This window comes from Chrysemys picta, chromosome 3, assembly GCF_011386835.1.
Source record: "Chrysemys picta bellii isolate R12L10 chromosome 3, ASM1138683v2, whole genome shotgun sequence".
Classification (NCBI taxonomy): domain Eukaryota; kingdom Metazoa; phylum Chordata; order Testudines; family Emydidae; genus Chrysemys; species Chrysemys picta.
In genome coordinates, this window is record NC_088793.1 from 115,708,014 (window position 1) to 115,719,736 (window position 11,723).

General features: G+C 37.0%; 1 protein-coding gene across 2 annotated transcripts; it reads left to right on the top strand.

Annotated features, from left to right (window-relative positions):
• VIP (vasoactive intestinal peptide) lies at nt 1–9,086 on the top strand. 2 transcript variants are annotated; one of them, XM_005301414.5, is made up of 7 exons: nt 1–399; nt 1,677–1,793; nt 3,898–4,041; nt 4,424–4,528; nt 5,912–6,043; nt 6,504–6,618; nt 8,212–9,086. In XM_005301414.5, the coding sequence occupies exons 1-7, from the start codon at nt 143–145 to the stop codon at nt 8,218–8,220; spliced, it is 879 nt and encodes a 292-aa protein (XP_005301471.1). In that variant the 5' UTR covers nt 1–142; the 3' UTR covers nt 8,221–9,086. The 2 variants fall into 2 exon arrangements, with proteins under 2 accessions (XP_005301471.1, XP_005301472.1); XM_005301415.5 differs by having other exon boundaries at nt 3,901–4,041.
• Nucleotides 9,087–11,723: the final 2,637 nt, after the last annotated feature.

An 11,723-nucleotide genomic window follows, 5' to 3' on the forward strand; every position in this document is an offset into this window, starting at 1 on the left:
CTGCTCATGAATTAAATATGAACTTCTTCCCCGGCTCAGAGCATCCTGAACAAAGCGATCACGGACTTCCATTCATCCCCTTGGGAATAGTGACGTCTCCCAAGTAACGTGATTGCTTTTTCTGAAGCAGAAACGTGGTCCTATGTATAAACCCTATAAAACGAGGCGGTTTGGAGGGCTGGGCAGAGTGCTACTGAAGGGGAGAGACGGCATCAGCCTAAGGAGGAGGGCTGGGGAACACCACCGAAACAGCAGCCCCGGCCACACGGACCCAGCCCCTACACATTCCCCTTCAGTACCCGGGACAGAGTGCGGATCGAGCAGCCGAGGAATTCAGCACCTAGGAGAACTCCCAGCGCCGGGCGGACTTCCCAGGAGAAAGGACCCTCTCCCTGCCTCGTGAGTACCGCCAGCTAGCCCTGGTCTCAATACACCCACTGGAACTTCCTAGCGAGTAGAGAGAAGAAAGGACCCCCCGATTATAAGAGCAATGCAAACAGTCTTAACGCTAAAAAGTTGCTGACCAACCAGCAAATGGGAATGTATAGAACAGTCCTGCCTTCTCTGACGCTACCTTCTCCTTCTTAATCCTTGATCAATTCCTATGGATTTTAGCTCAGATTAACCAATTTAGGGTGTCTTTGCTTTGCTCGGTGAGGGAGCGCCTTCCCTTTTACTTCTCCTTACTGCTGCATGTTAGCTGCCCCTCCTTGAGTGCCGATTTCTCCCTTATGGATAGTTATTACTTGTGCTTCCTCTTAGCGCTTTTATTATTTTACATCCTCAATTTAAATTCACTGAATTAACCAAATCAAGCCGATCTTTCTTTTCTCGCTTTACCTGCACTTTTCTTTCCTGCCTGGGGTGTGTGTGTGTGTGTGGGGGGGGAACTAGAAGAGGTATTGGTACTCTACAAAAAGTTTCCACTTAAAGTCTCTGTTTCGAGCTCAAAGGGATGCAGGCTGGTTTTGAGTGAACATGAACATTCATGTTTAGAATGTTCAACTCAAATTCCTCACTGCTGCTCCTGCCTTTTGGTTGCTTGAAACAAGGTGCAGTTCCGCTTTCTACGGCAGTATTGTACAGTGCAGCATGAGAACCATCATTCTTTATTTAATCAGATTTAAGTTATTCAACTACTGAAGAGAAGTAAGTGTACGTGGCTTCCCCAGCGGAGCACAACGTAGAGGATGCACAATGTTAATTCACATTATTTCTTCATTCTTCAAATTCAAACGGGTTTATTTTTCACTAATGTCTGAGTTTCAAGGAGGTTTACGTTTTGGATAGAACTTCTCCCTTTCACCCTCTCCCTGCCTTCGGCCTTCATCAGATACTAGGAATTACAAAGCAGAAGCAATAGTTTCCTTCCAGGTGATTTAGAAAAAATAGTTTATTGTCAACCAGATCTGTATTACCGAGCGAGTGCCCCCCGACTTCTAAAGCAAAAGATACAGCTCGCAGCAAATTTTAAACAGCAGTACCCGGGCATGCCATATTTGAGGGATGAGGTGTAGCCCGCAGCAGGGATCCTTACTTTTCCACGTGGGATCCAAAACCTTCCGCCCCCTTTCCTTCAGACAGCGACAAAAGCATCTTAGAAATGGCCCTCTGTCTATGCAGTCGGAAACCCGTGCCGATAGGAGGTAATTATTGTCTCCTATTCATTAACTCAGGTCCAGCATGATGGAACATAGAAGCAGCTCCCAGCTTCTTCTGTCCTTCACACTCTTCAGTGTTCTCTGCTCGCCAGCACTGGCATTACCTCCTTTGGGGACATATTCAGCTATGAGGTAAGTGCTGTTCCGACTCATGAGACCTCGAGCTAAAGCACCCGGCTGCTCGCTAATGACACAACACGATCTGCGAAAGGCGATATTGCAACAAACGGTCTAATTAGTTAGCATCAGCAGCGTCCTAGTGTACTTGTTATCTTGGAAACTCCAATCCAAGGCTTGAATACATGCCTCTTTAGCAAACTTAGCTGAAAGGCTCATCTATTACATTCTCACATCAACATTACAGGAAGGGACTAATAATGATTGGTTACGCTGGTAATCTTTGCAATAGCGTCAGTTAAGATTTCCCCTTTTGGCAGTAGCATGGATGGTATGGGCTGGTCTACCTCCCCTCTCTGTAAATAACGTAAACCGTTAAAAGCGTTTTAAGAAGTGGCGATCCCTTCTCCATCTGTTCCCCAAGAACACCAGGAAGTGACGTGATCCTTTCATTCAGCCAGTGCCAACACCACTGGTGGATAGCAATTAAATGACTTCTTATTTTAAAGGTTCTAAGTACCATTTCCACTCTAATAGCCCTTTAGTAATTATTACTATTTACATGAAGAATATGACAAATAGTAAAGTAAACATGCTGAATTGTGTTTCTGGGGTTGCATTGGCCTATCACAAATAGTAAGTAGAAGTAGAAGTATCAGTAGAAGTATCAGCTCTTCTTATGGCAAAACCTACATTTCACTTCACCCCTAGCATTATAGCTGGACTGGTATCCTGTAATTCTTTTCAAATATATAGCATGCTTAAGAGTAGAAACAGATTCAATGTGCCTCAAATTATGGCTGCAGACTGTATTACAGTAGATTGTGAGAAAGTGACTTGCCTACATCTATGCATAGCTTTGGCATAAAGAACACATTGAAGTTTGATATTTTGAATTTTTGTTGGGTTGTTGTTTAGATAAGGTAGAGTCAAATGTTACAATGTCTTTTTCAGTATTAAATTGAAACAAATGTATATGCTGAAAAGAACAAATGAATGTAACTATAGTTATGTAATTTTAAAATTTTCCACTTGGGTTGGTTTATTTCACACAACAGTAATTGTACTTGGTTCATAAAATATCTGTAGCTGAAGGAATACTCATAAGAGCTAAATCCTGCATGTCTTACTCCAATAGGTATAATTTGTCCACAGGGAGTGTATGCCTACAATGTTAGCATGAAATCTCTTCCCGACCTCAGTGTGTGATTTGCTACATCATCACATGCTGCATCTACCACTCTGACAGGAAGCTATCATTTTCCATAGAATACAAGAGTGACCAGAAGGAATGTCTGCTGCCATACCATTGCAACATCGTCATGCTATCCTTAATAATACATGAGATCATGCATCAAACTGTGGGAGTGGGCAACATAAACTTTTTGTTAGTTTATTTGTTGATTGGTCAATGTTTGGGATATTAACACTACTTTAACAGAATTATGGTTATGATGAAAAACACATTAATTATTAGCAGTGAGATATTCTGATGAATTACTAGCAAATCAGTCTTAAAAGACAATAAAAATCAGTATATAGCTATATGTTTATATCTTATATGGTAAAATTCATCCCTCTTCAGAGAACCTGAACAAAGGCCCAAGAACCATTTAGTTCCACTTAGGCACCATTTTAAGGTCTTGACTGGAACTTAAATAGCACATAGATCTTCTGGCCCTTTACACAGAAGTGAATTTAATCTGTAGTTTATATCCTATACCTATTCCTGTATATTGCAATGGTTGCCATTAAAATTTTTACAATTGCCATTTGCAAGTAATTATAATGACCATGGATTGCATGGTATTCCCTTAAGTCAATTATTTGTAATGATAAAATTATGAAAATGTGAATGCTGACCCAATATGTAGATTCATATAAATATATGGTTAAAGATGGAGAAAATCTATTACACCAGGTACTCTATCATCTTGCCAATGAAGGATTATTACTTGCAGAGTATTTTCTTGTGCTTTATCCAGTTTGCTTTAAAATGTCTTGGGCATTAGATACATGTATATTGTTTGACACATATGAGACTGCATGCAAATTGCATTGAAAGAGACAGTATTAAATATCCTCATTTTGCAATACTTTACGAGATTTTCTTCTTCAGTAGGTTGGGAAACAGAATGCCATTTGATGGAGCAAGTGAACCTGATCAAGCCCAAGGTTCATTAAAACCTGAAACTGACATTTTGCAAAATGCACTGCCAGAAAATGACAAATTCTATCTTGACATGTCCAGAGCTATGGATAGGTGAGAATTTTTGTTGCCATAAATATAAATTTTGATGCATTGCTCAAATGATACCAAGGTAGAAAGTGCTTTTCCTGCATTTATTTAAATGAACTTTTCAAACTGCTTAAGACATTTGAAAGGAAAAATTGAGTATTAAAAGGGAGCATAGAATGTATGTTTGTTTGCAAAGTTTTCTGGAGTTCATTGTCATTATAGCACTGAAAGGGCTGGAAAGTAGTAATAAATCATTTGGAAATTTAAAAAAATTGTTTTATTTAATAAATCAAAGCAATGATGATTTTCAAAAGAAGTGCTTATGAAATTGAAAATAAAAACTGTATTTACTTGTAATATAGGGAGCCCAGATTTTATTGTGGAGTTATTTTTTCATCTATATTAGGAATGCAAGACATGCTGATGGACTTTTCACCAGTGGCTACAGCAAACTTTTGGGTCAACTTTCTGCAAGGAGATATCTGGAATCACTTATTGGAAAACGGGTTAGGTGAGGTTACACTTAAATAGAGCTTTTATTCTACTTGCTTCACTTACCATTTCGTGCACAAGTTTCCCCATCTGTTAATTGGGGCAATGATATTTACTATCTTTTAAAAAGTTTTTTGAGATCTTCAGATATAAGAGCTAAGTAATTAAATATAATTCATTAACATTAATACAGTATTATTTATTTGTATTATATGTATTGTATTTTTTGTCAAAAGTGACTTTTTGAATTATATTGTGACACCTGAGAGGAGTCACATCACACACTAAACACACTTCTGAAAAAATCAGACTGTATGCTGTTCAGACTAATGATAAATGCTGTCAGTAATATGACAACTATTGGGCTAATTTTTTAATATTTTTCCCTTTGCAGGCCATGCAAATCCTACACTTTGACATTCAAACTTACACTTAGGTGCATAAATGCCCATTTTACATGCCCAGAAGGTGATTAGAAATTGGGCACTGAATTTGCACTTATTTCTACCCAGGCTACTTTGTCCCTAAATACAAAGGACTGGATTCTCAGCTGGTGTAAAACTGTGTAGTTCCTTCAGTAGAGTTATGGCAGATTACACCATGTGAAGATCTGCCTCTAAACTATGAGGCAGGAAACTTCTGACTTCAACTTTGGCTTTCCCAAAGTGCTATTTTTCCTCTGAAATTTACTTAAAGCCAGTGGTTAAAAAAGAAAAAAAAAAGAAGTGGGTAAACTAACCTAAACTCCTTATTCCTCAAATGAGAAGTGGGTAAACTCCATATACCTATGTTTACTCTTGACTACACTACTGCCCAAAGCAAACATTTTAAAGCTATATATAAACATACTGTAATACTTGGAGCCTGCTCCAGTTGAAGTCATAAGCAAAATTACCCCTGACTTTAATGGGAACAAGACTAGGCCCTTTAAGAGGTTCCTTATATTTCGGACAGCCTATATAATTTGATAATTTACTAAAATATATTTCTAGTGTAAATCAGGATGATTTCAGTTTGTTTAAAAGGGTTTCTTAAGTTACAAGAATTGGCACATAAGGGTTTGTGATTTTAATTATTAGAAAACAGAATGGGCCAAATCCTAAAAAGTCTGTGCTCAACACTTGCTCATACAAAACTTCCAGAGACATCAATGTGAATTCTAATTACACTGAGATGGGAGGAAGTCAACAGATTTGCCTAAGTGAAGACTGAATAAAAAATTCAGGATATTACCCATATGATCAGAGTGACTTTTGAAGTAGTAAAAGAAAATTGGAATGGAAATGAATGTTTTACTCAGCTAATCAGCAATTGAAAGACTTACTGCATATAGTTCAAAGTCTTTATCTTTTCTAGTTGAATGTATTTGTGATAATTTCCACTGTTTTTTGTGTTTACATAGCAACAACCTCATGGACGAACAGATGCCCGTCAAACGTCACTCTGATGCCGTCTTCACTGACAACTACAGCCGATTTCGAAAGCAAATGGCCGTGAAGAAATATTTAAACTCAGTTTTAACTGGAAAAAGAAGGTATTAATAAAATAAAATACAATGAACATTAATGATCTTGGAATGTAATCTTAATATATAGACAAGTATTAGTAACATTTTCTCCTAGTGATTTATTTACAGCACACTTCACAGTCAAATTAGAATGAAAGAACAAGAATAACACAGAGAATTTGGGAGTCTTAAAATAAAGGAAAATGCTATTGAAATATTCTTAAAGTGCTTTTATTTAGAACAAACATCCTAGTAAAGGAAGAACTAAAGAGCTAGGGCTTATGCACAGGACTTGCTATCAGGTAACAATTTTACAATGAAAATGCACAATGTTTGAAATTTGCTGTTATCGAAGGAAGTGCTAGACATGCTACTTCACTGAATTAAAAAATTGTTTAATAAAGTTTAATGAAACAGAAAGTTACTATGATTAGTTCTGTCTTATTTTTCTGAGTGCAACAAAATCCATGTTTCTCATCTGCAACAGCCAAGAAGAGCTAAACCCTGCCAGCCTTCGAGATGAAGCAGAATTGCTTGAACCCTCCTTTTCCGAAACCTATGATGATGTTACAGTAGATGAGCTGCTGAACCGCCTCCCATTGGTAGGTCCAAATTTACTTTTACCCTTCCAGTTCAGCAGTAGTCACCCCACCCTTAAGATAGTAATCCTACACAAAAGATGGCCTCTCTGTAAAGTGCATCCCTCTGGCATGAGCCACGTTCCATTATATATTTTATATGTCTACAGGGAATGTGTCTCAGTGTAATGACCTCTTTAATAAGATTAATTAAATGATCCCCATGATTACTTTCACTCTAACTTCCTAATTAAATGAACAGTCTGACACTGTTGGTAATGCACCTAGCTCACTTGGGTGTTTCAAACCACATGCACTGAGGAAAAAAAGCATAATTGACTTATTTTTAATTAGGAAGAATATTCTAGCTTCTGAGAATAAATTCACTGGTTTTCTTTAATTAAAAAATAAAGTTCCATCCCCACTTTCTGCCTTATATCATTCTTTCTAATTGAAATCCAAGCTCCCCCTAAAACTGTAGAATGAGAATCATGTGCACTACCACCCTCAACCTATGTGACAGCTGATTCCTATCTGAAACTGTGTATCAAGTGGGGAAGATCCTTTTTTCCTCTGTTCTGATATGCTTAATATCTGAGTTACTACTTAATATCTGTGTTACTACTTCCTATTTAGCTGTGTCAGAATCTTTGGAGACAAAGCACCTCATTCACAACTGTGTTACTCTACTTCATAGATTTCAATGTATTACACGGACCTTACATTGGAGTGATAACAGTGGTGAATCAGGCCTGATATTCTTGAAAATATATTAAGCTCTGTTAGAGGATTTTTCGTATCAGTGGTGCTGTTGATGCAGTTGGGCAAAAAATGGACTACAAATAAACAAAAAGTAATTATTTAACCCATCCTAGCATTTGAGGGACGCTCTAGCCTTATACGAGTAAGAAAATGTTTTTCTTCAGTTTTTCATTTCCTTCAGATAATAGAAGAAAATGCATTTTTCCAAACATAAGCAAAAATCCAAAAGATCACACTTCAGGGTATAAAACAACTTCTAAATGATGGGTTTAGGAAGAAATGTTCCTTGTGGGAAGGTTATTCATCATTTCCTCCTGCAAGTTTTCTTACACCTTCTTCTATAGTTTCTGGTGCTGGCCACAGTCAGAGACAGGATATTGGACTAGACCATTGATCTGATCCTGGCAATTCTTAAATTTGTTCCTTCCTCCCTCCCTCCCAGATTAGGGGACTGTAACCATGCTACAGATTTCCCTGAAGAGGGAGAATCTGGTCAGTGTTGTCCATTATTCTATCAGTATCCATTGGTGCCATGTCAGCTTGGTAATCTGCACTTATTCACTCCAAGGATACAACTGCTTTCAGTATCATCCCTCTTGCCTAGTATGATGCTATTCAACAACATTCTTGTTAGCTGGGCTTGATTCTACAAACACTTCCTACCAGGCAGAGTGCTTATTGCCATGAATAGGAGTTCCATAGATATCAAAGTTGCTACTCCCAGTAGGGACACTTACACCCAGTAGTTGGTGTTTGAAGGATTTGGGTAGGTTGTATACACTTTAGATAAAGTTATCTGATATTGCAGTCACTTGTAACATTGATTTTGAAACACACATTCTTCTTGTTTTTCAGAGTCTCTGAAGGAGAGCTGGGAAAATCTATGACAAGAACAAACTATTTTTTGAGTTCCACATAGTATTTCAAAGAAATGACTTCAGTATTCAAACCAAAACAAATATGTTGTGAAGTGACAGTTGTGATATATTTGTTTCTGATATAATAAAAGTTGATGTTTACACTGTAAATATTACTTTAGCGATCTCTACCTAAAGCTGTACATATGTATGCTAGTCTAACTCATGAAAACCCTGTGATTTCATATGATGTAAATCCTTTACTTCAATAAATGCATTTGAAAAAGAGGAATGCACACCAGAAGACAGCACCAAATTACTGATTAACTGGCTTATTTTAACTATGGTAACACTTCAGGTAAAATTGCATGATGCAATGGATACATTTGCAGACAACTTAATAAATAAATACAAAAGACCATAGAAAGGAACTGTATTCAGTATGTTCAAACTGTGTCGGGGGTAGGATCTGTACAAAAATATATGCTTTTCTAACAATTCACCAACTTAAATAAATAAAAAGGCATTTAAAATTATTGGATCTTTCATAGAACCTTATTTTTGTCCTCCTCCATTTTGAATGTTTTCATTAAGTTAAAGCCAGTAATATTGCCTTTATTTTTAATGGTGAACACTTTTGAATCTGAAGTTGCCAAAGCACACAGAAGGAGAAGGGAAAAAAAGCTACCCCTTAATGTTTGATGTGCTAAAGTCATAGCAGTAAGTTTATTATACATTTGGTTGTGTATAACTTTGCTGATGAGCGCATTCCTTATATATAAAGTAGATCTGAAGACAGTTTACTATTTTTTCAAAATGAATGTAACTTACGAAATACGCAGGCAATAAAAAACATTTTATTATCACTGCAACTATTATTGGTTTGCTTCAATGCTAATTGCCTGAACAGACAAGACCCCTATTAATAACAGAGACAAAATAAACACATTCTTCTTCTGGGATATACTATATGTATCTCTGATTGTATTAAAAGACACAATGGGCCTGATTCCGGATAGTGTTATTCCAGTTTAATGTCAGTGTAACTCTGATGTAAAACTGGAAGAATGTTGCTGTGAATCAGGCCCACTGTGTATTTTAATATAAGCTACATAATCATTTGCTCAAGAAGGACCTTTTCAGAGGTTGCTTATAGGGCTTGGTAATTCTAGTACAGTATGAAAAAGATCTATTGTATGTACTAGCTATGTAGCATAGACACCTCAGTACAAACTTGTATGGAATACCAGGCGTAAAGCTAAGAAAACCCATTCATAATTTAAAATATTTTCAAGTTTGGAAAAGGTGAAGAAAGCATGTAGAGGCTGCTTAGCAATATGCATCTTTCCATTTGGAATTTTACTTACATTTATGTATTACAGACTTAATCTTGCTTCCATTGATGTTAGCAGCAAAACTTTATTGACTTCTATGAGTATGGGACTGGTCCTTTAATTACTGTTGAGTTAAGTGTGCACACATAAAAGCTTTTCTTTTATTCATGCTGGGAAATGTCAATGTGTTTCAAAAGAAAATGTCTCAAAGTTGCTCGCGCATGCTAAGCCTAAGGGCTTGTCAACACTTGAAACGCAACATAGGTGCTGCTGTAGTGGTTCAGTGTAGACACTACCTACAGTGAGGGGAGGGGTTATCCCATTGGCATAGTTAATCTACCTTCCTGAGAGGAGGTAACTAGGTCCACGGAAGAATTCTTCTGTCAACCTAGTGCTGTCTACACTATAGGTTAGGCTGGCTTCCCTATATTGCTCAGGGGATGTGGATTTTTCACATTCCTGAGCAACATACTGGGTGAACATAACTTTTGAGTGTAGCTTGACCTGAGACTTACATGGAAAAAGGTTCATACAACATGCAGGTTGCCAGTTTTTTTCTGAACACATACATTTATGTACCCAAATGGAAATCAGCTTCCATAAATCAAGTAACTGATTCTCTAGTTACCTGTCTTGGATTTTTAATTTTTTTTTGGCATAAGCCAGTGCATGTATGTGCAAAAATTACACACAATTTCAGTTTTGCAATTGGACACACAGTGAATATTGTGTTCCACTGGCAATTCCTACCTAAACTGATTATGAGAATATGAGTGAACAAACAGCTGTTGAACATTGCTGACACATAATAACTTTTTACTTTGTGATGTTTTATCCAATGTAGTTGAATTCACTCAGCATTTCCATGACAAAACCTTTTTTTAAAAGATTATAGATTGGAAAAATACTCCTTCAGAAATAAAAATTGATATACATATCACACCATATTTTTTGTTTTAAAATAGGAAAAGTTCATTCAATCATTTTAAAGTACACAAAATAGGAAAATAATGTATAGGACAGACGTTTCCAAGTGTTTTTAACTCTTAAAAAATTAAGCAGATTTTGAGTAATTAAAATTGTATAGTTCTAACAGGCCAAATTATCTTTACATATCTGCAGTTTGGATCTCATAATCTGGAATGATGTATTTGATTTAAAGTCACAAAAACTAAACAACAACTTTTTTTCAGTACATCAGAAGCAGGAAACCTGCCAAACAATCAGTGGGGCCACTGAACAATTGAAGTGTTAAAGGAGCACTCAAGGAAGACAAAGCCGTTGTGGAGAATATACATGAATTTTTTGTATCAGTCTTCGCTGCAGAAGATGTGAGGGAGATTCCCACACCTGAGCCATTCTTTTTAGGGGACAAATCTGAGGAACAATCCCAAATTGAGGTGTCAATAGAGGAGGTTTTGGAACAAACTGATAAATTAAACAGTAATAAGTCACAAGGACTAGATGGTATTCACTCCAGAGTTCTGGAGGAACTGAAATATGAAATTGCAGAACTACTAACTGAGGTATGTAACCTATTGCTTAAGTCAGTCTCTGTGCCAGATGACTGGAGGATAGCTAATATAATGTCTATTTTTTAAAAGGCTTCTGAGGTGATTCTGGTAATAACAAATCAGAAAACCTGTTTGTTGCTAGGAAAATTGGCTGAAACTATAGTAAAGAACAGAATTATCAAATATACAGATAAACATAATATATTGGAAGAGTCAACACGGCTTTTGTAAAGGGAAATCATGCCTCTCCAATCTATTAGAGTCCTTTGAGCGTCTCAGTAAGCATGTGGACAAGGGTGACTCAGTCGAAGTAGTGTACTTGGACGTTCAGAAAGCCTTTGACAAGGTCCCACACCAAAGAGCAGTCATTGGATAAGAGGGAAGGTCCTCTCATGGATCAGTAACTGGTTAAAAGACCGAAAACAAAGGGTAGGAATAAATGATCAGTTTTCACAGTGGAGAGGTAAATAGAGTGGTTTCTCAAGGATCTGTACTGAGACCAGTGTGGTTCAACATATTAATAAATGATCTGGAAAAGATGGCAAACAGTGAGGTGGCAAAATTTGTAAATGATACAAAACTACTCAAGAGATTTAAGTCAAAATCTGACTGTGAGGAGTTAAAAGGGATCTCACAAAACCGCGTGATTAGGCAACATAATG